Here is a 26,656-nt window from a genome sequence, read left to right as displayed (position 1 = left end):
ACTGAAATGGGCCTGCCTGCTGGCTGTTTGCAGTGGCCTTAGAGCAGTCTATTTTTGTGAAGGTTTCTCCCTCACCTTGACTGAGGTACTTTGGTGGCCGACAGAACCAGGCACGTTGCCTCTGTGCCTGCCTGCCTCCAGGAGGTTGCAGGAAGGTTTCACTGCGGTCCAGGAACAAGCGATGGAGACAGGTGCAAGCTCCTCTGTCGCAAGCAGCCAAACTCATTTCTCAACCTCTTGGCTAGAGCGCAATCTCCGCCTCCTACCACCGCCACCCATTTCTCATTCCACTGTTGTTCTCATCACTTTGCATCTTTTGCTCTTTCTCTCTCTCTCTCTCTCTCTCTCTCTCTTTAAAAAAACCCAAAATAAAAATAGTTATGCAGCACTTGCTGTCAGGAAACCTGTCAGGAGAACGCACCACCCCCTTTGCTGCACTGTAGCCCTGCCTTAATGAGGATATTCTGCCTGTCTGTGGGGGGTGGGGGGGGAGATTTACTTATTTATCTAGAAGCCGAAATGTGCGGTGTTTGGGGAAAGCAAAGCCCTGCTGCGATTGCAGTCTCCTCACGTTCCTTTTGACTGCAAACGGGGGGGGGGGTGTTAAAAAAAGAAAGAGGCCAAGTGTGGACAGCATAGGCCTTCCATCCGGTGGGCGACAAATCCTTGGAATGCCTTCGCAGTTGCAGGAAGGGGAGCAAGCAGAGAGACCTGGGAAGGCCAGAGTGTGAGGGACGAGGCAGGCCCACGGGGAGAGGCTGGGAAGGATGCGTGCGTAAGCCATTAAACTAAGTGGCTCTGTATTTGGGCAGCTGTGTCTTTTTTTAGCCCATTATTTTGACGCTGTTGCGCCGGGTTTTCCTCGGCCAGGGGAGCGGAGTGGAAGCCGGGGACGCTGAACGTGGCACTTGCCAGTAGTCTGCGCTCTCTCTCTCGCTCTCTCTGTTCAAGAATAATGTTCATTATAATAATCTCGCCGGATTCCACGTCTGCTGGTGTCGCTCTGTATTTGAGGGTTGTTTGCCGGAACTCAGGGGAGCTCTTCCCCCCCTCCCTTCTTGTTGATTTTATTGGACTCCAGTCCTTCCAGCTGAGGCTCTCAACCTGGTGCCCTGGCTCCTAGCCATTCTGCCTCTTAACAAACCAGACCGCGCTTAAATAAGAGAGATGGGGAGGGTAGATCACTGGCTCACAGCTCATCTTCCCCCTCTTAACCCTTCCCTCTGCTTCCTGAGAATTTGAGATCGCACAAAGAAACCAAGAGTCCTGGTTTCCCTGATTATAACCTCTGGTTTCTAGAAAAAGCCCTGTTTGGTTTGGTTTTGAATCCAGCAACGCCCACTAAGGGTGAACAGGGACAGAATCCTGCACCCTTATCGCTCTCTGGAATGATAGTTATGCAAACAGAGCGCCTCTGAAGCTTGTGTTCTTATTTTTCATTCACATCTTGAGCAGATGAGAGACACTCCCTACCAGCCTATAAATCTTGTCTTACATGAAAAAAAAAGTTATGGATCTAGGGTGAGATGACTTTAGTGTTGCCACCATTCCCTTCCTGGCACAGCTTTTGAACAGCTGCATGACAGGTGACTCCCAATAAGTGCAGGTGATGAAGAAGGAAAGCTTCACCTGTTGACCTTTTTACCTGTAGTGTCATTGTTCAAACCTCAGAGGGGAAGTCGGATATACACATACAACCTTACCCCAAATATATATATATGTTTAAGTTGATGAAACCCATTTTGGCCAGCTTTGCAGCCAATCTGGTCTCTGCCCTCTGCTACTGCAATCTCATTGGCTAGAAAGCAGCTTAGTCACTCTGGATAGAGCAAGCCTGATGGCCAAAGAGCCAATCGCACTTGAAGGAGGCTGGTGGTGTGAGCTTTTCAGGCATGCAAACAAAGGTATCAGAAGCAGCCAATCACGCTGGAAGGGCAAGCCTATGAGAATCCTGATCTTTTAAGCGAGGAGAAGCAGTTGCCCAATCTGCTGTGAACACAGGCTTGCAAGAGACCTGGTGGAGGGTGGAGGACTGCCAATCAAATCTGAGTAGCCTGCAGACAAGCAATATAAAAGGCTAAATCATTCCTTCGTTCCGGTGAGGAGGTCTGATCTTGCTAGGGATCTGACTTTTCATCTCTAGGTCCTGCTTTTGATGTGTGTATGCTTATCTTTATAGTCTGGTTTACAGTGATATTTTCCTGCCTGCCTTTTAAGCTTTTGATAACCTTGACATCCGTTTAAATGTACGATGACCCTCAAAGACATGCCTAGCAAAGAATACGGACTCTAAAGGCACATTAAAACACACACACACCCCACCTGAGCATGTCTTGGCTTCCTCAGGGCCTGGATGGGGAAATGCTTAGGTAGCCCTGTCCTAAGCCCTGCTGAGTATGTAACAGATAAATATATATGTCTGTTAGCTGCAGGCAGCAACGAAAGCTGAGTCCTTCTGAGCGTCTCCTTCATTCAGAGGAGACCTAGGTTTGAATCCTTTGCTCACTGGGTCACCTTGGGCAAGTCATCTTCAAATATCTCAAGGGCTGCCACATGGAGGAGGGAACAAGCTTGTTTCTTCCTGCTCTGGAGGGTAAGACTCGAACCCATGGCTTCAAGTTACAAGAAAGGAGATTCCGACTAAACATCAGGAAGAACTTTCTGGCAGTAAGGGGTGTTTGACCATGGAACGGTCTCCCGCGGGAGGTGGTGGACTCTCCTTCTTTGGAGGTTTTCGAGCCGAGGTTGGATGGCCATCTGCCATGGATGCTTTAGCTGAGATTCCTGCATTGCAGGGGGTTGGACTAGATGACCCTCAGGGTCCCTTCCAACTCTCAGATTATGATATTCTAAGTCACAACGTAGCCTCAGCGCAGGACCAGTTTGGGGATTAAACAGGGTTACAACTGTGATGGCTAAATAAATAGATTCCATTCCTTCCATCGCTTGGGTATCTTTCCCTCCCATCAACATGCCTAGGAATCCTTGAAAACAGAGGGAGATAGCATCGGGAGCAGAATGTTCCCAAACTCTGAGCCTGCCTTCTGAATCAAGACAGCCTCTGAAGTGCCCTGTGGCTGCTTCTGAATCATCCAGATCTTGCCACTATTGCAGAGGGACGAACCATTTGCCTGGTTCCGTTTGCCCATTCTTGCCAGGAGATGACCTTGGCCTGCGTCTCCTTTCGTCATGCAAATTAGCAACCTGAGCAGCGTTTGAGAATATATATGGGGGTTGCCAAGCATCCAAAGCTAAGGTAGGTTAATTGCCTGAGCCAGCCAGGAGTGACACAGAACATCAATGCAAATGGCTCTGGAAAGGAGCCAGTCATGTGCCCTGCATCCAGCCACGTGGTCCAACAGGAAGATGGCTGGAGGAGCCAATCGGCTCACTATAGAATCCTCATATTCAAATAAAAGAGGACAAAAGGAGAGGTGATTGGTTGTACTTGGACTATAAGGTAAAGGCACATGATACAGCAACCTTGCTGAAACTAAATAGGTCTAGTCATGCCTGGATAGGGGATGGTTTCAAACCCTGTGCATTGTCATTATGAAACCCTATGTATATTATATTATATTATATTATATTATATTATATTATATTATATTATATTATATTATATTATATTATATTATATTATATTATATTATATTATATTATATTATATTATATTATTATATTATATTATATTATATTATATTATATTATATTATATTATATTATATTATATTATATTATATTATATTATATTATATTATTATATTCCCTGTCCTTTTCCTTTACAGGGGCTCAAGACATCTTACAGATAAAATAAAAACAGCTAAACAGATAGAGAGGGAATAATTAAAAATCATTTAAACATTAATAAAATCAAAACACACACACTATGTATGATCTGTTTAAAACATACAGATAATAACAATAAAAACAGCGTGGCACTAGCCCTTCCTTTAAAAGTCTAACTTCTCTAGGGAGGGAGTTTCAAAGTCTGGGAGCAGCCACTGAGAAGGCCCTCTCCAGCAGCCTTGGGGATCTACAGTTGCAGAAAAGTAAATAAACGTGAAGTAAAATTGAACTTTAGCAGTGTTTCGGTAACATGCTTACCCACTGTGGTCTCCTAACCTCCCCTGTAGTATTTTCCCAGTGGACCTGCTGTGATTCTGACTTCTTCTCCTTCTGCTCCTTCTTAAAAAGCTGCTAGACCTCATGACCATAGAGGAAAAAGTTAATAATCAGTGGGCAATGTTGCCAGTGCTTTGCTGTCACTCTTTACATTCCTAGTTGAGAGGGTGGGGTGGGCAGCTGTTACTCTTTAAATGGGTTTAGAAGTGGGAAAGGGAAAATATTCTCCCTGTGGCCTGCAGACAAGCAGACAGCCACCAATCCCGCCACAATTCCACCTCTCTCTGTATGTGTGTGTTCCTTCCCGCCCCCTGCCCCTGCCTGCCCCTTACTCATAAGTTGGGTGGGGGGCAGGAACGGGACATGAGAAGGGACCACAGTTGGTTTGACATCTGTGGGCCAGTGTTGCAACTTCTGAGGAAAACCAACTCTTTAAAATTATCACAGAACCTTCTACAGTGGTGCCTCGGCTTAAGTACTTAATTCATTCCGGAGGTCCGTACTTAACCTGAAACTGTTCTTAACCTGAAGCACTACTTTAGCTAATGGGGCCTCCTGCTGCTGCCGCACCGCCAGAGCACAATTTCTGTTCTCATCCTGAAGCAAAGTTCTTAACCTGAAGCACTATTTCTGGGTTAGCAGAGTCTGTAACCTGAAGCGTATGTAACCTGAAGCGTATGTAACCCGAGATACCACTGTACTGCAGAAAGAAAGGAGACGGGAGGGAAGAGGGGAGGATTTTTATTCTTATTTATATATTTTATTTTGTCCTCCGTGACCAGGCTGGTTATTTTGGGGGTGATGGTTTTCCTGGAAGGAGAAAAGGAATCTGATAGTTTGCCGAGGTGATGTGGCGCTGCCCCCGAGCCACCCCGCCCGGTCTCTGCGTGCACACGCATTCCCAGCACACTGGAAGTGCGAGAGGCTGTTTGTGTGCATGTGTTATTATGTCACTGTTCCAGCTCGCTTAGCTGTGACCTTGGACGAAAGGAGAATGCGATGAGAGAGCTTCGTCACAAACTGCCCTCCAGGAGACGGAGCCAGGCACTGGTCCAAAACACAGCTTCTCCCTCCAAATCCCTCTCTCCAATTCCTTTCCCCGTGGTGCCAGGCCAGAGAGCCTTCTCCATCGCTATTCCTTCCCCGCTGCCCTGATCGCCAGCTTTCTCCTGCCTTGTGGAGCAGCGCAAGTGGCAGGGAACCGGGGTGTGTGTGTGCTGCCTTCCAAGTGGCTGAGCCCATCTCCCTCTGACTTGTCGCCTCAGGTTAAATCGAGTTTTGGGGGGTTGCACTTATATAAGAAGAAATGTGGCATCTCGGCTGAGAAGGCAGGGCTTTTTTTGGCCTGGACAACTGCTGCAAGGAACTATGGGATATGGAATGGGAGGTAAGGGTGGGGTAGACAGACAGACAGACAGACAGACCACAATTTAACTCTTAGTGCTAAGCTGCCATTCACATAGGAGATAACCACTTCTGGACTTTACGTGGAGCACCCATGATTGACTTTCTTTCCTAAACTAAAAAAATTGAAATGCTCTGCTCCTAGAAAGCCAGGTGTTAAGAAAGGCTATTGTCTAGCTTTCGTTGATAAGGAAGTTTTCTATGTGAGGGTTTTTTTCTTTCTTTCTCATGTGGAAACGTTCAACCCCGAGATGCCCTCAGATCACCCAAAGCCCCTCCAGACTGGTGGGGTGTGTGTGTGTGTGTGTGTGTGTGTGTTGCAAATGTATCCTGCCACATGTCATTGATGCATGAGTTGTTCATTGGTGGTGAATTTATACCAGGCTGTGCAAACACCAGTCCGCTTCATTAGTGGTCCTGTAGTCTTTGCTGGGGGGTCTTTGCTAGACCGCTAATGAAGCAGACTGGTGTTTGGACCATTCACCACCAATGAACAACTCATGCATCAATGGCATGTGGCAGGATACATTCATTAGTGGTCCTGTAGTCTTTGCTGGTGGGACGCAGGTGGCACTGGGGGGACGCAGGTGGCGCTGTGGGTTAAACCACAGAGCCTAGGACTTGACGATCAGAAGGTTGGCGGTTTGAATCCCCCCAACAGGGTGAGCTCCCCTTGCTCGGTCCCTGCTCCTGCCAACCTAGCAGTTCAAAAGCACGCCAAAAAGTGCAAGTAGATAAATAGGTACCGCTCCGGCGGGAAAGTAAAACAGCGTTCCCATGTACTGCTCTGGTTTGCCAGAAGTGGCTTAGTCATGCTAGCCACATGACCCGGAAGCTGTACGCCGGCTCCCTTGGCCAATAAGCGAGATGAGCGCCACAACCCCAGAGTCGGCCACGACTGGACCTAATGGTCAGGGGTACCTTTACCTTTACCTTAGTCTTTGCTGCGTGCTGTCACATTGTCATGATTTGGAGGGGCAAAGCAGGACATAACAAACACACACTTCCCAGAATATGGCGGTATAATGAAAAGTTGGGGGATTTCAGGAGGAAGTTATGAGACCGGAAACAAAGCAATATGTATGCCCTCAAACTGTTGCACCTGCAAACCAGTCATGAAAGTGAGATTGTGAATAACCACCCCATGCCATCATGAACACAAGTCATCATGACCACACAGTTAAAAGGAAGCTTGGAGGCTGGGCCTGTCTAGTCCACAAATAGTTTCCCCCCCTGCGTGAGGCAACTGTTTGTGGTATTTCTTTTGGGTTCTCTAACCCGACTCTTCTGCTCTGGAACGGAAATGAGGCCTTGTGGGATGGAAGTGTGGGGAACTGGGTCTCCTGGGATTTCCTTTTAGATCCAAAAGGAAACTGGGTGCATTTCTAGAAAACAGGCCCTCAAGTTTTCTCCTCAGCTCTAGGAGCCAGAAACGGGTGTAGCATGATTCCTGGATTTCGTTGCCAGTTTGAGAAGATTAATCTGTTACTTCTCCCTCTTGGGGGTTTTAGACAGTTCTTAATTTTTAAAATGTGAGTTGTGATATTTCAAGTTTGCCTAGTGGGAGCATGCTCTGCATTCCCGGATCACCCTGTTTTTAATCCCAGATGTCTAGGGGCCCTACCCACAATTTTGTATATTCCACAGGAATCAGTTGACGAAGGGTGGTTAGCAATATTTTTTAAATAAATGAATAGGGGCTGGTTGTGGTTAACCCATAGCAAAGCCGACATCTCTGCATGTGGTCAGCTACAGTCAAGTCTTCATTATTGCTTCGCTTATTCCAGGGCTGAGCCTTAGAATTAAAAACGAGGTGGATTGAACCCAAAGCATGTAGCAACCACAAACACTCCTCCACTTCTTCCTTCTCACTGGATATGTGTCATTTTCCTGACTCCCATGGTCATTCCCTTTCTCCCTAACAAACTTTTGCTGAAGGGTGTGAAGTGTGAAGTCTCACACTTGCCCTTTCAGTCATGTTTTCTTGGCTTGTTTTCTGCTGAGGATGGCGATTTCGTGTTACGAGATTCATGTTAGGAGAGGCATAGCAACGGCGCCTTTCAGAAACCAGGGCTATCTAATTCTTCCTTTCTGACAGTTGGCAACATCTCTTAATTAAGCTAGGAAGAGGGGATTCACCCCAAGCATATTTACTTTTGATGATGCCGTATGGGCTAGGGCGAAGCTGCTGCTCTGCTCCACCGAAATACAGATAAAGAATCATGAAGTGAATGCAAGAGGCAAATCAGAGAGAAAGAGGGTGGAAAAGAATGAGGCCTAGGAAGGAACATGGATATTTGCAACAGAAACAAGGGCCTGAAATACTGGTTGGGGGAATCTGCTGAGTGTCTGTGTGCATCTGCTTAAATAGGGGAGAAGGGGCAATTGGGAAAGGTTAAAAGCTTGCTGCTTTCCCCCAAATGGTTCCCCCTCCCACTTTTCATTGTGTAGTGAAGAAATGGCAATTGGCTACATGATATGTGTGCTTGGAAACACACAGAAGAGGAGAGCATCAGGGTATCTTTGAGGACAGAGCCAGGAGGGTGTCCTAACCTGTGGAAATGTTGTCTCTTGGGCAGGCCAAAGACAGCGACGATGAGGAAGAGGTGGTGCACGTGGACCGAGACCATTTCATGGATGAGTTCTTCGAACAGGTAAGAGGAAGGACAGCCTTGAAGGTGTCACAGCAGCATGGTCAGTGGTCAGGGATGCTGATATTTGTGGTCTAACATCTGGAAGGCTGCAGGTCCCCCACCCCTGGCATGGACCTTGGTGTGGGCTCTTCTTTGGTCTGTTGTTATGCTCTCATTTATCTGGTGCTCTGCTTGAATTACATCAGTGTTCGCCAACCTGGTGCCTTCCTGCTTTTTTGGACTACAACTCACATAAGGGCTGGGGCTGATGGGAGTTGTAGTCCGAAGCAGCTGGAAGACACTAGGGGAGGTGAAGGCTGCAGTACATATTGTACCAAGTCCTACCTCTTGAGTAATCATGCTCCTTTCCGGCTTCTGACATCTCCCCAGGTTTTGTCCATATATTTTGAAGCTTTTCTCAACAGTCATGAGATCTTGACCAGTGGCAGAGAACCTGTGGCAACTCCAGATGATGCTGGACTACAGTTCCCATCAGCCTTGCCCTTTGGCTGTGCTGGCTGGGACTGATGGGAAATGAAGCCCGACAGCATGTGGAGGGCAAAGGGTCCCTCTCCCTTTTCTGTAGAAGCTTAACTTCTTGAGCCATAGCTAAGGGAGGTTGCACTGAAATATAGCTTAAGAACCCATGCACTGAAATATAGCTTAAGAACCCATGAAATATAGCTTAAGAACCCATAGCCTTTGCAAACCCGGTGCCCTCCAGTTTTTCTGAACTACAACTCCCATCATGTCCAGGACTAATGGGAGTTGTAGTACAGAACATCTGGATGGCACTGGGATGGCTGATTTGGCATATTGCAGGCTATACTCGTCACTTGTTTTAACATTTGATGTCTACTACAGTCGTACCTTGGAAGCCAAACAGAACCTGTTCTGGAAGGCCATTTGACTTCTGAAATGTTCAGAAACCAAGGGACGGCTTCCACTTGGCTGCAGGAAGCTCCTGCAGCCAATCGAAAGCTGTGGAAGCTGTGCCAGATGTTCGGGTTCCAAAAGAACGTTCACAAACCGGAACACACACTTTCAGATTTGCGGCATTTGGAAGCCAAAACGTTTGACTCGCAAGTCATTCATCAACTAAGGTACGACTGTACTGGTATATACTGTTGTCTCGTTCATATGGCAATCAGCAAACACGTTTATTTCATTTTAAAAACAAGTTCTCTGAGGCCTGAAAAGGGCACGATAGCAGCAGGCCTGCCTCTTTAAACCTAGGCCTCACCCAATCACTCTCTCTCACACACAAAAGCAAAAGAGGAGGAATGAGGGGAGGAGAGCTGAACCTGCCCCCTTGCCTGCTTCTTCTTCCCCACAGCCCCTCATCTGAAGCATTTCCCCCTTGGCCAAAGAGATAGACTGCAAGGGAGTCAACGGTGAGCAGGGAAGCTTACACCCTCTCTGAAAACAAACCCCCTCACTCAAAACACATTATTTAATGATCAGGGCAGACACATATTTAAGTAGACCAGCTGATGACCATTTAGGGGTTATCTCCAGCTTAAATTTCCTCAGATTCAGGGGTGCCAACTTGAATAAATTTTTTGGGGGGGAGGTAAGCCCTGTCCTGCATAATCAATCACAAGATGGCAATGCCTGTCAATTTTGGTGGACCCTGGTCCCCTCAGATATTTTATTGGGAGGGCCAAAGGGACCTCAGCCCCTAGGAGTTGGCTCCTATGCTCAGAGTAGACTTACTGAAATTAACGAACCTTTTAGTTGTGTTCATTTCAATGGGGCTACTCTTGAGTAGCATTGGCTACAACCCTAGGTTTCAAAGCGTAAGGGAAAGAAATAGTTTTCAAAAGGAGTGTCTGTGTCATAGCTGTCAACTTTTCCCTTTTCTCGCGAGGAATCCTATTCGGAATAAGGGAATTTCCCTTTAAAAAAGGGAAATGTTGACAGCTATGGTCTGTGTGAGGGAGGGAGAGATTCTACAGTTTAATGTTTCCTCTTGTTTTGGGTTTGGTACGTCATTCCTCAGCCGTGCCTGAGCCTATTTGCCTCTGAACAATGAGGTCCTTTCATGCTGGAGAGCTTTTGCTTCATTATAGAGTCTGAGAACCCATAAAGAGGTTGGTTTTGTGCAGCAATACATACTTCCAGCTCCCAGACCGCTGTGCAGAAACCAAATGGCTGCCAGGATTAGAGAAGGTGGCCACCCTTGTTCCAGGTCCTCTCCTTCCCACTTCTTCGCAGCCTGCTTTTGCATAGGAGATGGAGCCTATGAACCCCCATGCCCTGAATTAACTCCTGCTTAGACACGTGCCTGGGATCTGCACGAGAGCTGAGCGCATTAATATTCAAGCAGCATGGCTTTTAGTATGCAAGAGCATCTTGTTAATGATTCTATGCAGCCTCTGCGATGGGCAGGCATCAGAGGTGGAAGGATTGGAGGGGGGGAGGCAGAGAGATGCCACCGGGATGGCAGCCACCCACAACTGTGAAATCCATGTTCGCTTGTTGGGTCTTGTTCACAAGTTGCAACTCGTGGCTGAGATCATCGCACTACACCCCGGAGAAATCTTGCCGTTTCGCTGAAGCAATTCCGCAGCGTGCTGTGGCTGCTTGCAGGAAATCCATGCCTCAGACAGCTCTTGCCTCTCTTTCCTTTGAATTCCAAGTTCTATTAAAAAAAAACAAAAACCACCTACAGCCCACTCACCCTCCCTCTCTCAAATAAGCATACAGATTGCATCATTTCATGCAAAATTAGCAAATGTTGTTGCGTAGCTTTGACCCAAGATTGTAAACATTCTTGCAGTCTTTTCCGGTGGGTGCCTGGATTCTTATCAGTCTCAGCACTCATCAGGGAGTTAGTTACCAGTGAGACCCATAATTAACGATCCAATCTTATTTATTGCTTTTGTGGCCCCCCTTTAATCTCCAGTCATCTTGAGGCGGTATACGTGTTTCTCCCCTTCCTCATTTAATCCCCACAACAACCCTAAGAGATAGATTAGGCTGACAGGCAGTGACTGGCCCAAGGTCACCCAGCGAGCTGCATGGCAGAGTGGGGATTCAAACCCTGGCCTCCCAGGTCCTAGTCTGAGCCTCTAACCACTACGCCACACTGGATCAATTTGTGGACATTTGGGCTCAGGCGACATATGATAGTGGAAGACCCATCTATCTATTTAAGACCTGGGCCTGCCCCACTCCTGCTTAGACTGGCAGCCTCCCCCAAAGACAGCTGCTAAATGTGTTGCTGCCTCCCTGAAACCTCTTTTATGAAGTCATTTTCCCTCAGCGGTGCTCTAGCTCTGTAAGTGGGTCTGTACGGGAGGAAAAGACCACACAGGGAGAAACTTTGGGGGAGTTAAACAATGGGTGGTGATTCTTATACCCATGAACTCCATATGTCCTACAAATCCTCTTTAGTTCACACGCCTCTTTATACACAACTGAGGCAGACCTGATTTCGAAAGCTGCACTCTGTTCCAACATAGAATCATAGAACTGTAGACTTGGACGGGACCCTGAGGAATATGTAGCTGTCCCAACGAACCTGAAACTGTGATTCCGCTGCATGAGGGAAGCAGGGCTGGCCCAGGATTTGTGATGCTTGATTGAGGGGCGCCAGCAAAGCTATTGTCTGTCGTGGGCGAGTCGGCTGCAGATTTCAGGACCTTGGAGAGCGTCTCCTGGTAGTTTGCCTCCGGGCCCGTATTTCAACTCCTTTCTTCAGCACAGTGCTCCCTGGTGGCCATGCTGAGGCCTTACAGTCATTTAACTGAGGAAAACTACTCTATCAGACCGACAAAAAGGTATTTAGGGAACATTTAAGTCAGAGTTTCCCAAACTGTAGTTCATGGACCGCCAGAAGTCCCCAAGCTTCAGTCAGCTGCTCTGTGACACGTCTGCATTCAATATTCCTATTGCTTTTTTAATTGGCTGCTTTGTTTATTTCTTATATTGCATGTTTTTGTATTGCAATCTGCCAAAGAGATCATAGTCTCAGTGAACTGTAGCAAAACTGTCAGTGCAAAGAAATATTTGTTTTTATTCATTTATAAAAAATATTTATTAAAAAAATAAATATCAGAGTGGTTTTACACAATTGTACATAAAACCATGCCATAAAGAGCATTTTTTTAAAAACACACACCTTAAAATCAGTTAAATATTATGGGCAGTTGTATTATTAATTATTTTTAAAAATTAAACAGAAGGCGCCCACTGTATTTCCATTGGCAGATTATTCCAAGATCCTGGCCCTATGGCACCAAAATCTCAGTTCCTTGTTGTGAAATGATCCTGACCAACTCAGGGAACAACTAACAAGATTACTGCAGATTATCTCAGTGGCTGAGCTGAGATATAAGGGTTCAAGCAGTCCCCAAGGTACCCTGGACCTAAGTTGATCAGGGTGTTGTAAATTAATGCAAGGACCTTGGTAGTGTACCATAGATGTTTGGTGACAGAGGTACTTCCCCCTCCTGCCTGATGCTCTCGCTCTGCACATGGCGGAATGTGGAAACGAGGCCTGTGTATCGCTCTCCTTTTCCCGCCTCTGTGGCTCCTTCATGGAATCTCCTCCAAGCTTAAGAGTTCTGTGGCTCCACGATTGGCTAAATGCAGCATAGAGGACCCGTATTGACCGTGGCAGCCCTGGGTCACCGTATCAATTACTTAGCGGTGGGCGTTCAAGGAACCCCAACAGGAGGGAGCTCCTATGCTCACTTCTTGCCTCCCTGTCTTTCCCCAGGTGGAGGAGATCCGCGGATGCATTGAGAAACTCTCGGAAGATGTGGAACTGGTGAAGAAGCAGCACAGTGCCATCTTGGCTGCCCCCAACCCAGATGAGAGTGAGTGGAACACCCAGAGGGTCATGTCTAGTGATGCTGTCCCATGGCGCTTGCCCAAGCCCCGTGCCATGCGTGAATTTGCCCAAGATGAGTGAGATATCGATCTTCCAGCTCGATCGATTAGGCGTGACCGCTGATTAGTTTACGATCTCAATCAGTAAGAATCAGTAAAAAAAAGTAGTTTACGATCTCAATCAGCCGTTTACAGCGTCCAGCACACTTCCTTCTTAGCTGCGCAATAAATTCTGCTTCGCCCAGTCACGCCTTAGCAGAGTAGCATACAGCGGTGTAAAACAGTCAGTTTCTTCAGACAATCATACAAAGACAGGTCTGTCTATTTACAGCTCTTTATTGGTACATTTCTCAGAAAAACTGTCCATCGCTGCTTGCAGCCATAGCAAATATGTCTCTCTCTCTCAAACACACAGAGAGAACTGAAAGTACAGGAAACAAGCTCCTCCTTAGCTTCTAAAGCTGACGTCAGAAAGTGACGCACACCTCAGAACACTTAACCAGTTAAGTTCTGAACTCTCACAGATGGGTGCGCAAGGCTCTCTCTCTAGATCCTGCACAAGGATGAAGGCAAACAATGCATGGAGGGGGCAGACACAGTTCAATCATCTCCCAGGTCTGCTGTCAAAACACTCCCCCCATTTATTTATTTTTGCATTTTCCTTGTAGAGACCAAGCAGGAACTGGAGGATCTCACTGCTGACATCAAGAAGACTGCCAACAAGGTGCGCTCCAAGTTGAAAGGTAAGAGCTGGGTCTCCCCAACATAGAGTTATTATATATATATATGACCGAAAGTCCAGAGGTAGCATTGTAATCCATTTACGATGGAGTGGGAGGTTTGCAGGCTATGGAGGACTTGCTCACAAACATATTGACAGCAGCACAAATTATTATAGCCAAGAAGTGGAAGGGGCAAGCAGAATATATAATAGAAGAATGGTATAATGAGGTGTGGGAATTAACACGTGCCATTCTTCTTTTTCTTTCTTTAACTTTGGCGATCACTCATAGCTGAGTAAGATTGTCTTCCATAAACACGGTTTTAACAATGAGTCCGTAAGTGACTTTGGAGGCCAATTCTGGATCCACACGTTCTTACACAGCGGGGGCATTGGTTTCCAGGCGGGAGTTGATCACTGTGTGGATTTGCCAAGCGTGCCTTCCTCTTAGCACATTTCTCCCTTGCGTTCTGAGTTTGAGTGTCTTCAAAGCCCATGACACCTTTGGTGAAGGCTGTTCTCCAACTGGAGCGCTCGCAGGCCAGTGTTTCCCAGTTGTCAGTGTTTATACTACTTTTTTTTAGATTTGCCTTGAGACAGTCTTTAAACCTCTTTTGTTGACCACCAGCATTACGCTTTCCATTTTTAAGTTCGGAATAGAGTAGGACGGGGAATATGCAGGAGAAATGATTCTGAGGGCGTTTGTAGAATTTGTACTGTTAAAACGGAAAAGAGGTCAAACCATCGCAAGCCAATGGGAAGCCGGACAGCGTTGCAGAAGGTGGTCCCCGCTCTGCTCTGTGCTGTTTTAGCGTGGTGCATGGGAGCTGACCGAGCGGGCGGTGGGGGTCCATGGGTCGGTTAAACGACCTCCATGGGCCGCTTTTGGCCCATGGGCCTTAGGTTGCTGGCTCCTGTCCTAGCCCTTAGGTAGCTTTGAACCTGCAACTTGGCAGCTCACCACTAGAGGCAGCAGGAGAAGAACCCAGAAACTCCAGGCTCTGACCTAGACAGCTCTTCACTCTCCGCCAAAGCTGCCCTGATCTCTTTGCCATTGTCCTCTCTACAGCGATTGAGCAGGGAATCGAGCAGGAAGAGGTGCAGAACCGATCCTCGGCTGACTTGCGGATCCGGAAAACGCAGGTACTTGTCTTCGTCACATATATTGGATTTCGCCTTATTTCTTCTGCTTCTTCCCCCACCCTCATCCCCAGAGTACTTATATTTAAAATAAATTGCATGTTTTGTTTTTTAAAAAAACTTCCCGGTTAATGGGGGGGGGCCTTTTAGCTGACCAAATTGTTTTTAAATCCATGCATCCAAACCCTGAGGGGAGACCTGCAATGGCCAATGGCCCATCCAGTCCAGCATTCTGTTCTCACAGTAGCCAGCCAGAAGCTTTAGATCATTTGCGTAACAATTTCCCCTCCCATACACACACACACACTCCAAAGGTCTGTGATAAATACCGGTAGTTTTGGGTCTTAAATTGAAACAGGGGAGCGGAGGGAATGAGGGGTACAGTCCGCTCTCTTTGGTACCTTCCTCTCTGCCCCAACATGATTGACTCCCCATTTCGCTGCCTAGCACTCGACCCTTTCCCGCAAGTTCGTGGAGGTGATGACGGAATACAACACAACCCAGTCCAAATATCGAGACCGATGCAAGGACCGTATCCAGAGGCAGCTGGAGATAAGTACGTTAATTCTCTCTCTTGTATATATTTCCTGCCTTCCCTCCTTAGGTCTGGCCTGATAGGTACGTTTCCCCCCCAAAATTGAACTCTCTGACGATCTAGGAGTAGCATTCTGTTGGGTAGCATTCTGCCTGGGATTATTTAGCTGTGATTCCTGTGTTGTCTGGGGGTGGTCAGAATGACCCTTGATGTCCCTTCCAACTTTGCAGTTCTATGATCCTACAGTTGCATTCATCCGGTAACTAGTGAGGAAAGAGCTAAAATATATGACATTAGCAATAAGGACATAAGAGTCCTGAGGCGCACGCTCTCTCTCTCTCTCTCTCTCTCTCTCTCTCTCTGAAACAAATTTTTGATTTTCCAAAATATAAACATACAACAAAAACAATTCCCAATCTAATTGTCAAGATTAGTCTGAATCTCCTGACTCCGCCCCCATCCCATCCTATTGATTCTATTTTCAACTGCATATCAATACTTTGCACATTTTTCATCTTCCTAAATTATCTATACGTTCTGTTACATTACAATTGTGTTTAAAATCCTGCTAATGCTTTGACCTGTTTACAATGATTTTGTATATACATTATAAACATTTCCCTTTCTTTTTTAAAATTCCTTGTCTTCTTGATTCCTGAGCTTCCCAGTTAGTTTTGCCATTTCAGCATATTCCATCAACTTGATTTGCCATTCTTCTCTGGTTGGGGTTATCTCTTTGTTCCATCTCTGGGCTGGTAGCATCCAAGAGGCCATTGTAGCAGACACAAACACTTCCCTCTGGTCCTTTGGGATCTTGGCAAAATGTCCAGAAAAATCTGGACGTATGGCAAAAAAAAAGCTCAAAAACTTTTCTGTCCATATATTCACTTTTGGGAATATTGCAACCCTACCCTATGTTGGGATGCGGGTGGTGCTGCAGGTTAAACCACAGAGCCTAGGACTTGCCGATCAGAAGGTTGGTGGTTCGAATCCCCGCGACGGGGTGAGCTCCCGTTGCTCGGTCCCTGCTCCTGCCAACCTAGCAGTTCGAAAACACGTCAAAGTGCAAGTAGATAAATAGGTACCACTCTGGTGGGAAGGTAAACGGCGTTTCCGTGCGCTGCTCTGATTTGCCAGAAGCGGCTTAGTCATGCTGGCCACATGACCCAGAAGCTGTACGCCGGCTCCCTCGGCCAGTAAAGCAAGATGAGCACCACAACCCCAGAGTCGTCCTCGACTGGACCTAATGGTCAGGGGTCCCTTTACCTTTACCCAAGTTAGGGCCTGAGGACAACTCTCCACACTTGTGATTCCTGACAACTAGTATTCCGAGGTATCTTGCCTCCAACAGTGGAGGCAGAACATATAGTAGCTACTGATAGCTTTGGTCTCCATGATGAAGACAAGAGTCCTACCGAGCATGTGGAGAGTGGCTTTTCTTCACTGCCTTGTGATGGCCGCTGGCCTCTTATTATCTGAGATCAGGGGGCTGGGCTCGCATGACAACCTCAAGCAGGCGTGAATGCTGGCACTATTACAACCTGAAGTGCGAGGCGCTGCCACACACCAACCCATCCTCAGTCATACTTCGTTGCGGCTGTTTTTTTCTAGCAGTTGCCTTTGCCTCATAGGGGCGAGTAGCCACTGTGAGTTTTTAAAAGGCAGAGCTGCTGTCTATAGCTAGGTGCTTTCATCCTATTCCATAATAATAATAATAATAATAATAATAATAATAATAATAATAATAATAATTTCATTATCTATACTCAACCCATCTACCGTATTTTTCGCCCCATAGGACGCACCGGCCCATAGGATGCACCAAGTTTTTTGGGGGGGAAATAAAGGGGGAAAAAAATCCCCCCCCCAGGCGCTTGTGGGGCCGGCAGTGGAGAGGAGCGCTCTTCTCCCCGCAGCCCACCTGCAGACCAGGTCCGGGGACAGCGGGAAGATGCGCTGCGCCTCCCAGCTGTCCCCGGAGCTTGCGTCTCCCCGCCGTCAGCCTCCAAACCACATCGGGAGACAGTGGGATGGCGCCGTTCCGCCTCCCCGCTGTCCCCAGACCTTGTGGGGCTGGCGCTGCGGCTCTCCTGAAGCCTAGAGAACGAGAGGGGTCGGTGCGCACCGACCCCTCTCGCTCTCCAGACTTCAGCGAAAGCCTGTATTCGCCCCATAGGACGCACAGACATTTCCCCTTCATTTTTAGAGGGGAAAAAGTGCGTCCTATAGGGCGAAAAATACGGTAACTGGGTTGCCCTAAGAACTTCCCTATACAGGGCTGCTTCTAAAGGTTCTAAAGGTTGTCTTCTAAAGGTTGCATAGCTAATCTCCTTGGCTCAGGAGTCACTTAAGTCCATACCCTTCAACATTTCTCCCATGAAAATAGGGACATTCTGGGGTCAAATCAGAAACTGGGACGGCTTCTGTAAATCCTGGACTGTCCCTGGAAAATAAAGATACATGGAGGGTCTGATGCAGCTTCCTGCTTACATCGCTGGGCTCCATTGAAAATGGCTTCTCCATGCAAACTAGGAAGTGACCTCTCCAGACAACAGAGCGACTCTTCTTTTCTTATCTCTGAGTCTGCGATCTCCTGAGTGACACGGACGCCATTAGGCAGTTGAATGCACATCCATACTCAGTCCGTTTCCCTCCCTTCCACGCGACCCCAGCTGCTAGCAACCTACGCTACACCACTGGGCTGTCCTAAAAGCATATTCTCCTGCCACCCTCTTGCCGGTGGTTGCGTGCCTCACTGGTAGAAGGGAGCCTGTTCACTTTTACATGAACTGGAAACAAGGAGATCAAAACAAACAATATGCCAGTTTCCTCATCGGGAGGCCAGGGTGCTAATGCTTTGTTGAAGCAATAAGGCGATGCCGCGGGTGGGGACTGTATTATAAAGTGTGGTGATTCATCATAGCTCTGGTCTTCCCTTTTGGCAGCTGGCAGGACAACAACTAATGAGGAGCTAGAAGACATGCTGGAGAGCGGAAAGTTAGCAATCTTCACCGATGACGTACGTATCCCAAGCATGTCAGACATGGCCGCCTTGTGGTTCCAAGCTTAGGAAATGACAGGGTTGGGGTGCTCTGCTAGGAAACTGCGCTGGGGGTCCTTGGAATTTATGGGTCAGGCTGGGAATGAAGTAAGCAGGTTCAAGGAGGGGCAGAATGTCAGGCAGGATGCTGAAACCCCAACCACTGATATTACAATGCCCTGTTCTTCTCTGCTTCCCTTCATAGTCATAGGGAATAGAAGTTTGCCAACATTTCTTAACATTTAAGAAGCAGGCTCTCCGGGTTCCTCCTCTTAACCTCTTTGGCCCATTGTTCTAATAGGAATGGGGTTCTAACTTGGGTGGGTGCTGTTTTATTTGGGGGTGGGGTTCTTTTAAATTGTTTTCAAATGTTATATGTTAATTTGTATTTGTGGACTGGGGTATTGTTTAGGGGCTTTTGTTGGGAGTGTACTTTTTATTAGTTTGTATACATTATAGTACTGTTAATTGTTTTAATTATTTCTATCATGTATTTTTTGCTTTTATATTGTAACTTTATGTTGTGAACCACCCTGAGACCTACAGGTATAGGGTGGTATACAACCTTTAACAACAACAACAGAAGCTGTGGTTCCTAGGACAACAGCCACATTTAACAAGTCTATGTGGTTCTGTCTTTCAATCTGTATCACTGCTTGTCAGTTTACAGTGTTTATTCAAAATGTGGGGTGGAGGCTTCCCCAGAGGGTTGTGGGGGCATTGGAGCGCAGGAGTTTTCCTTAGTGCAGAATTCTGTCTGTCTGTCTTTCTGTCTTTCTTTTGTCTTGACTCATGTTGTTTCCTTCAGATCAAAATGGACTCACAGATGACGAAGCAGGCCCTGAACGAGATCGAAACCCGGCACAACGAGATTATCAAACTGGAAACCAGCATCCGGGAGCTTCATGACATGTTTGTGGACATGGCTATGTTGGTGGAGAGCCAGGTACGGCCGCAGGGTCAATGTGGAGCTGTCCTTGAAGACGCTGTGTAAGTCAGTCAGTTCACAACGCAGCTGCTAGACAACGGAGAGGGACCAGGAGATGGGATCATATCATACCCCGCTTGGAACCCAATTCCAGTGGCTCCCTATGCCTTACCTTTAACACCCTGCATGGCTTAGGACCCCGGTACATTCTCCAGCACTGACCCACCTGCGTTTCTGAGATCTCCATCTGAGGCTCTTCTGTAGGTACTACCATCATCAGAAGCAAAATGGCTGGCAGTGATCATAAAAAAGGCAAAAATAAAAATCTGGAATCTTGAACAGGAGCACTCCACACAGCAGTTCTAGGTCCTGCTTATAAGTAAATAAATAAAATAGTTTCATTGGGGACTACAGAATTCATCACACACACCCCTCAGAAGTCAGCGCAGAGGGATCACCGTGATTCAGTATAATAGCTTCAGTATCTGTAATTCTGAAATTCTAAAATGAGAAGTCTCAGGGCTCAGTTACCTGGAAACTCCCCCCCTCTCCCTCTCTCACCTTGCCCTGTATTCTCAGGTGAGTAGTGGACCCTGAAGCTCCTCTTTGCTGAGAAAGAAAACTTTGTACATGTTCAGAAGCACATTTTCCAAGCTGAGCTCTGACAGCCAACCTCCCCTGCCCCCAACCAAGAACTAGGATTTCATGTTTGTATCCCTTTGCTCAAGTTAAAGCTTGGCTGGGAGTTATTTTGTGTGTAGAGTACTTCACATGAAACATGTACAAACCAAATCAATGAGCGCAGAGGGTTGGGCTTGAACTGGGAAAGACTTGGGTTCAAAACCCATGGAGCCATAAAAACTCATTGAATTGTTTCTGGCTAGTTGTTGTCCTGAGCCTTGCAGGGTTGTTGTGGATATGTAAACCTTAGAGGAAAGGGTCAGGATGATCAGATTATCAGCCATAGCCGTTGACGGAATTAACTCGCCTTAGCTTCACAAGTTGCCGCTTTCTACCATTTCAGGGGGAGATGATTGACCGCATTGAATACAATGTCGAGCACTCCGTTGATTACGTGGAAAGAGCCGTCTCTGACACCAAGAAAGCTGTAAAATACCAGAGCAAGGCTCGGAGGGTAAGTAGGAGTGGTTGGGACACGGGGCAAGAAAGGCAGAGAGGGGCTAATCTTCCCCTCTAGGCGCAAGAGGCAGTCAAGAACCTGGAATGAGTAAAATGTGTTGGAGAAGGCATGGCTGAGAACGGAAAACTGAGGAGTCAAGCCAAGTTCAGAAGAAAGGGAGATCTAAGAGAAAATCTCCACAATTAGGAAATTACCTATGGATTCCAGATTCTTAACGTTGGTTTGGGAGCGAAAAACAAAGTGGGTACAGTGGCTTCTGCGGCATATTTGCCACATACAGTTGTACCTTGGATCCCAAACGCCCTGGAACTCGGACTTTTTGGCTCCTAAACGCTGCAAACCCAGAAGTGACTCTTCCGGTTTTCGAACGTTCTTTTGGAACCCAAATGTCTGACGGGGCTTCCGCAGCTTCTGATTGGGCTGCAGGAGCTTCCTGCAGCCAATCAGAAGCCATGATTTGGTTTTGGAAGTCAAACAGACTTCCGGAACAGATTCCGGTATGACTATCATTTTGAACCTAAGTGAAACTGCCTTACTTGGAACCAGACCTTTTCTCCTTCACTTCAGAAGGAGGAGTTTCACAGCCATACTAACCGAAACCCTTTTAAATGGAAACGATGGTAACTCAAGGGTGGAGAATTCCCTCCAGGCCTATCTGCCCTGGCCCTCAGGAGTCTTGCAAGGCCACCCGTGCCCCTCACTGACCATGCATCACTCTCTCCTTGACTGCTTCTGCCAGCCTGGAATGTGTCATTGAACTGCGACAATTGTTTCTTGCTTCCCTGGATGGAGTGAATTGTGTGTGCATGTTGTGTAGAAAACTCTGGCTTGTGGCATGTAGGCGATTGTAGACAGGTAAGAGTCGTAGGTCTTGCTCCTCCCACTTCTGCCTCTGGCCCCTCCCACTGCTGGCAGGTGGCCCCCAGAAGCCTGTCCATGAAGAAATGTGGCCCTCAGCCTGCAATTTATTTATTTGTTTTTTTAAAATTAAATTTCGATATCTTCCCCACCCCTGTGGTAACTGAACCAAATGGGTTTCTTTCCCCTCTGTTCCTTATTTATTCCTTATAATATTGTTAGGTTGCCTCTCTTGCAAGTCATCTGACAGTACATAACATAACTGTTTATAAAATCGAGCAACTATTTTAAACACCACAAACTGACAGCAGTTAAGAGCTTATTATAGCTCTCGGCCGAAAGATTTAAAAATACATTTCCACAGCATCAACCTGAAATCATCAAGGAAACGCATGTTGGAATGAGTAAGTTTTTTTTACAAGAAGAAAAAGCTCATTTAGAAACCTGAATAGAAAGGGCTGGTCATGTATAAACAGGTGAAGAGTTTCATAAGTTTGTGGCCAGCATTAGGAAAGTCCTCTCCCTTGCGTCCTGCAACTTGATTGACCTTCCTTGCAGGCATTCTTATATGCAATCAAAATTTTATGCACACAGACACTGGAGAATTAAAACAGTTAACAATTATCATAGGGATAGACCTGGGATTAAGGTTGTTTTTAAAGGAAGCTATGAATATAGTCCCTTTACAATAAGGCTATCAACAAGGGCTCTTGCAAGGAACCCTTGATTAAAATCTACCTATTCATCCTAAATCACACATTAATCAGAAATGTCGACCTGTGGATCATAACAGGCTTCAGCAACCTGCAGCCCTCCAGATGTTTTAGACAACAAAATCTGAAAGGGGGGGTTACAGGCAGTGTTGAGATTGGAGGTAACAATTGGCCAATCGCCAAGAGTTGCCTAGTTGTGTTGGTGACACTTTGCAAACTCCAGCAGTCACAGCCTCATGCTTTTGCCTACACAGCTTGGTTTCAGACCATATGGGTAAAAAGAGGTCAGCTGACATCATTGTTATATCTTGACAGGTGGGCAGCCCCACCCACCCATAAAACTTGTCCTATGCAGAGTGAGGAAGATAAGGAATTTGCTCACCAGCCACATCCTCCCCGCCCTTCCCAAGCCCATGACTGATACCAAGCCATCAGCCTTGATGGCATCTTACAGAGCCTGAGAGGTGGGAATGAACTTCCATTCTAAAATAGGTAATGGAGAAGCTGACAAGTGCAGAAAGAGGGGAGGCTGGCCTATGAACGCAGTGGGCAAGTACTGAAAACCTGATGGTGGTTGGGAATGAGGACAAAGGGGATAGTCATAGAATCAAAGGGACCCTGAGGGTCATCTAGTCCAACTCCTTGCAATGCAGGAATCCTGTCCAGAGCCATCCTTGGGCGGGCGCAAACCACCAACCTTCTGGTTAATAGCCAGACGCACTGACCCATTGCGCCACAGCCAGGATGGCCAAAGGCCAAGATGGAAATTAAAGATTTTGAGGAGGCATTCAAAGAGAGGAAGGGAGGGAGGGAGTCTACTTCTTGGTTGCTGTGTTGGTTGGTGATATCAAACACCATTTGTGATGGATAGCTCTGCCCTGGTCCATTCTCTGGTGGCTACCACCCAAACTCACATACGTGGCCTGGTATAGGCCTTTCCGAACCTGATGATTTCAGACTACAACTCCCATCAGCCACAGCCAGCCTGGGTGTTGTTGTCCAAAGCAGCTGGAGGATGACAGGTCAGGGAAGGCTGGTTTTGTGGGTCTACAGCCCACGGTCAGTTCCTTTGAGGTTTGTGGGCTTCCCTTGCATCACAGCCACTCGTATCTTTCTGAAAATGTGTTGCTTCGATTGTGTACTGTGCAGGAGTGCACAACATGGCGGCCCGCAGTTTGAGACTCAACGCCTCGCCTACAGCAGCATGTTACTAATGCTCGTTTGTCTTTCTTTCCTCCCCTCCCTCCTCTCTCTCCTTTTCCGTATTGCTCCGTGGATTTTATTGGGTAATGTAGAAGAAAATTATGATTATAATTTGTTGTGTGGTTCTCGGTATAGTACTGGCCTCCTCCATTGGGGGCACGCTTGGGTTGTAAATTAAGCAAAAATAATAATAATATTATAATAATAATTTAAAAATTGTACATGCAGTGGATATAACAGCACATGTTCCAGCTACCTATAGATAAAAACAACTTTATCGGGTCAGCAAATCTAAGTTTGTTGTTCAGCATCATCTTTCTCATCCATTTTTACTCATTTGCTGGACACCAGGGTTCTGCCCAGAATTTCCAGAGATTCTGGGCCTCAACCGGGTGTCTCGTAACCGCACCTCCTCTCCCCCTCCCCTCCACCATGGTCCAAAACGTGTAATTCCTGCCCACCCCGGCGATTTCCCCCTTCATATTAATGGTTAACCCTGAGGGAAGAAATGGTTCGTGGAGCTCTTTTCCCGTCTCAGCGTGGGAAAGGACCCGGCCACAAATCGGGCAGTCATCTCTAAACGGGCCGTTCTTTAAAGTGCCAGGACAGGAGAGATACCTGAAAGGGAAAGGGGGGGGAATAGACGGAAGCATTAATGCTGGAGTACTAGGCACTGGCGAGGGCCACGATCTAGCGCACAGCTGTTTGGAACTTACACCGTTGCACGCAGGGGTAGGGTCCGTGTTCAGGTTCCCCCTCATTACCTGTAGAAAGGGAATGGTGAACGGTACACCTCGCGCAACTGACAGACACTCCCTTTTCATATCTAGCAATGGGAAACCTTGGGGAAAACAGGCATGGTTTCCAAGAGTAGCATTCGTTGCAAGTACAGTCGTGCCTTGGTTCTCGAACGCCTTGGTACTCGGACATTTTGGCTCCCGAATGCCGCAAACCCGGAAGTGAGTGTTCCGGTTTGCAAATGCTTTTCGGAAGCCGAACGTCCGTCGTGGCTTCCGCAGCTTCCGATTGGCTGCAGGAAGTTCCTGCAGCCAATCAGAAGCCGCACCTTGGTTTTTGAACCGTTTCAACTCCCAGAATGGATTAAGTTCGACTGTATTCCAAAACACACACAGACACACAAACAACAACAACAACCCTGACGTTTTCATTCTTAGGTACCTGGAAAAATTGAGTCAATTCTCAGGGCACAATCTGTTCATCTGCTGCATCTTCTTCCTTGTCCGTCCGTCTTCCCCACCTTGTGTGTGGCTCCACAGGCAGAACTTTCCTGCCACAGGCCCCAACCCCAGCCCTTGCCGCTGTCAGAGAGCTGCCTGAGCCTGGCAGCATGTGTAAGAGACTAACCGGATCAGCCCCTCAGATTTCAAGGATTATCCCGGCGCTCCAGGACACTTGGGTAGCAGTAAATCGAGTCTCTGTGTCCAAAAGTTCCTGCTGCTCTAGCTTCCAAAGACACTCAGTGTGGACTACGGCCATGTTAAATTGGTGCATTGATAACGACCACCTTTTTAAAAGATTGCCATATCAGCGGGGAGCAAGCAACGTGTCAAAGCTCACATATCAGCACAGTATTATCAAGCAATATTTGCAGCAGCCAGGAATCTGCTTTAGGAAAGGGAATGCTCCCACGTCGAGCCGTCAGGAAAGCCGCAGATTTTGCTCCTCTCTTACCTCAAAACTTGTGATACGAATGTACCCAAGACTAGAAAACAGAGACTGTGGCGTCCAGTCGCCCTGTTTCAACATGCGCCAGAAAACAGAATTCTGAACTACTGCTAGCTCATGACTGTGACCAGCCACTCTGCCATTCTCACAGCCTTTGCACATAGGACTGGATTATTAATTCAGTTCATTTGTATCTGGCAATAAAAGAAAACCAGAGCAAACGACGCTCTTCTGGGCTTCAAATTAGGACGACAAATAGAGGTGACGTTAGTCGTACACTTTGTCCTGGTGTGCATGATGTTTTAAAAAATCATAAATAGCTATTAGTAGGAAGGGGGTGTCGGAGGATGATTGGGGCTGTGGAGGAGGAGCTTTAACCATTTGCTGCCGCCGCCGTCTCCACTGGAATCAGGTGCCTTGAGGGCCTGCTCTCTGCAGTGGGACGAAAGCCCAGCGACCAGTGGGTGCTTCCCTCCCACTGCAGACACGTGGGGAGCAGGGCAGTTCCACTCAAAACCATTGCCATAGTCCTTATCTAGCCCAGTGAGTATTTATGTTTATTTTCAAATATCATCCATGCCACGGCTTGCCACATGACTAATGTCGCATCTGCCTTGGCCCTTCATGGGCCAAAAATGCCACCTCTGGGGCTGCAGTGCTTGTTTAGAAATGTCCCACAAAATGCAGAGTGTACCATGCAGACTGCAGGGGAGTTCTCACATTTTGAATTCTTCTTCATTAACACCCCCCCCCCAAAAAAAACCCTCTCCCTGCCAATGGAAAACTAGTTTATAGGTTTCAGCTTAACCTCATCTCCTCCTGGGTGTGCTCGTTTTCTATTTTCAGAGAGATTCTGACAGGAGGAGAACCTTCTAGAACCTAGCCCCCTCACTTGCATGCTGACATGGATGGTATGGCTCCAGGGGGTCTTGCTGGATGTGGCGTTTTTGAACATGCAGTTCAGCTCTGAGCAATTTCGAATCAGAAACAGAGACGCCTGTCTTAGTAATCCACTGCCAGAAATCAGCCGTTAACGAAAGGGACACGGGCAACAGTAGAAGGCTTGTTCATTTTTCTAATAACATTCCAGTTTTCCAGAATTGATGGAGAAGGACTGTCAGGGTTTCTTCCATGCAGTTCAACGTGGAACTAAAATAAAATAAAATAGTAAGGTGGTTGCTACCATCAGTAGCAAAATAGAAGAAAATAGCCTCACCTATACTAAAGTTGTCAGCTGATGCTACAGTAGTGTAGACTTACTTATATGGCAAGTGGTTCCCTGGAAGGGTGATCCCAAATGCATCAACTAGAACAGGCTTAATTCACACAGCAGGCATTTGATAGCATTCCATGCAATATCATTTGTCCCATACCTTCCAACACCTTGAAGGCAAAAACAAGGACACCATCTTCCCATATTTTTTCGTGAGAGAACGGCCACCATTTTGGGCGTCGTGATCTCGCGCCACGATTCCCCCCCCCCCCCGCCCCCGTGCTTTCTTTGGGCATGGTGGCCAAAACTTTGCATTTTGGGTTGCCGCTGAGATCGTGCTTTTTTTTCAGGGGGAAATCATGGCACAAAATTGTGTGAGACCATGGCACCCAAAATGGCTGCCATTCTCTCACGAGAAAAAGAATGGGATGCCTCGGTTTTTCTGGGACACTTGTGGGGTGTGTTGTTCCCCCGCCT

General features: G+C 47.1%; 1 protein-coding gene across 1 annotated transcript in view; it reads left to right on the top strand.

Annotated features, from left to right (window-relative positions):
• The window catches only part of STX1B (syntaxin 1B), a 57,505-nt gene extending 31,797 nt beyond the window's left edge, over positions 1–25,708 (top strand). The window contains exons 2-10 of the mRNA XM_081835294.1: positions 8,109–8,183; positions 12,889–12,988; positions 13,670–13,744; positions 14,792–14,865; positions 15,310–15,418; positions 18,343–18,416; positions 19,246–19,383; positions 20,390–20,500; positions 23,373–25,708. Coding sequence (XP_081691420.1) covers positions 8,109–8,183; positions 12,889–12,988; positions 13,670–13,744; positions 14,792–14,865; positions 15,310–15,418; positions 18,343–18,416; positions 19,246–19,383; positions 20,390–20,500; positions 23,373–23,453 — 837 coding nt within the window. The 3' untranslated portion in view covers positions 23,454–25,708. The remainder of the gene's footprint in view (positions 1–8,108; positions 8,184–12,888; positions 12,989–13,669; positions 13,745–14,791; positions 14,866–15,309; positions 15,419–18,342; positions 18,417–19,245; positions 19,384–20,389; positions 20,501–23,372) is intronic.
• Positions 25,709–26,656: the final 948 nt, after the last annotated feature.

The sequence above is a fragment of the Podarcis erhardii genome (assembly GCF_964252035.2).
Source record: "Podarcis erhardii genome assembly, chromosome: 13".
Classification (NCBI taxonomy): domain Eukaryota; kingdom Metazoa; phylum Chordata; class Lepidosauria; order Squamata; family Lacertidae; genus Podarcis; species Podarcis erhardii.
The sequence above is the reverse complement of the archived record's forward strand: the minus strand, read 5'-3'. Positions and strand labels throughout refer to the sequence as shown.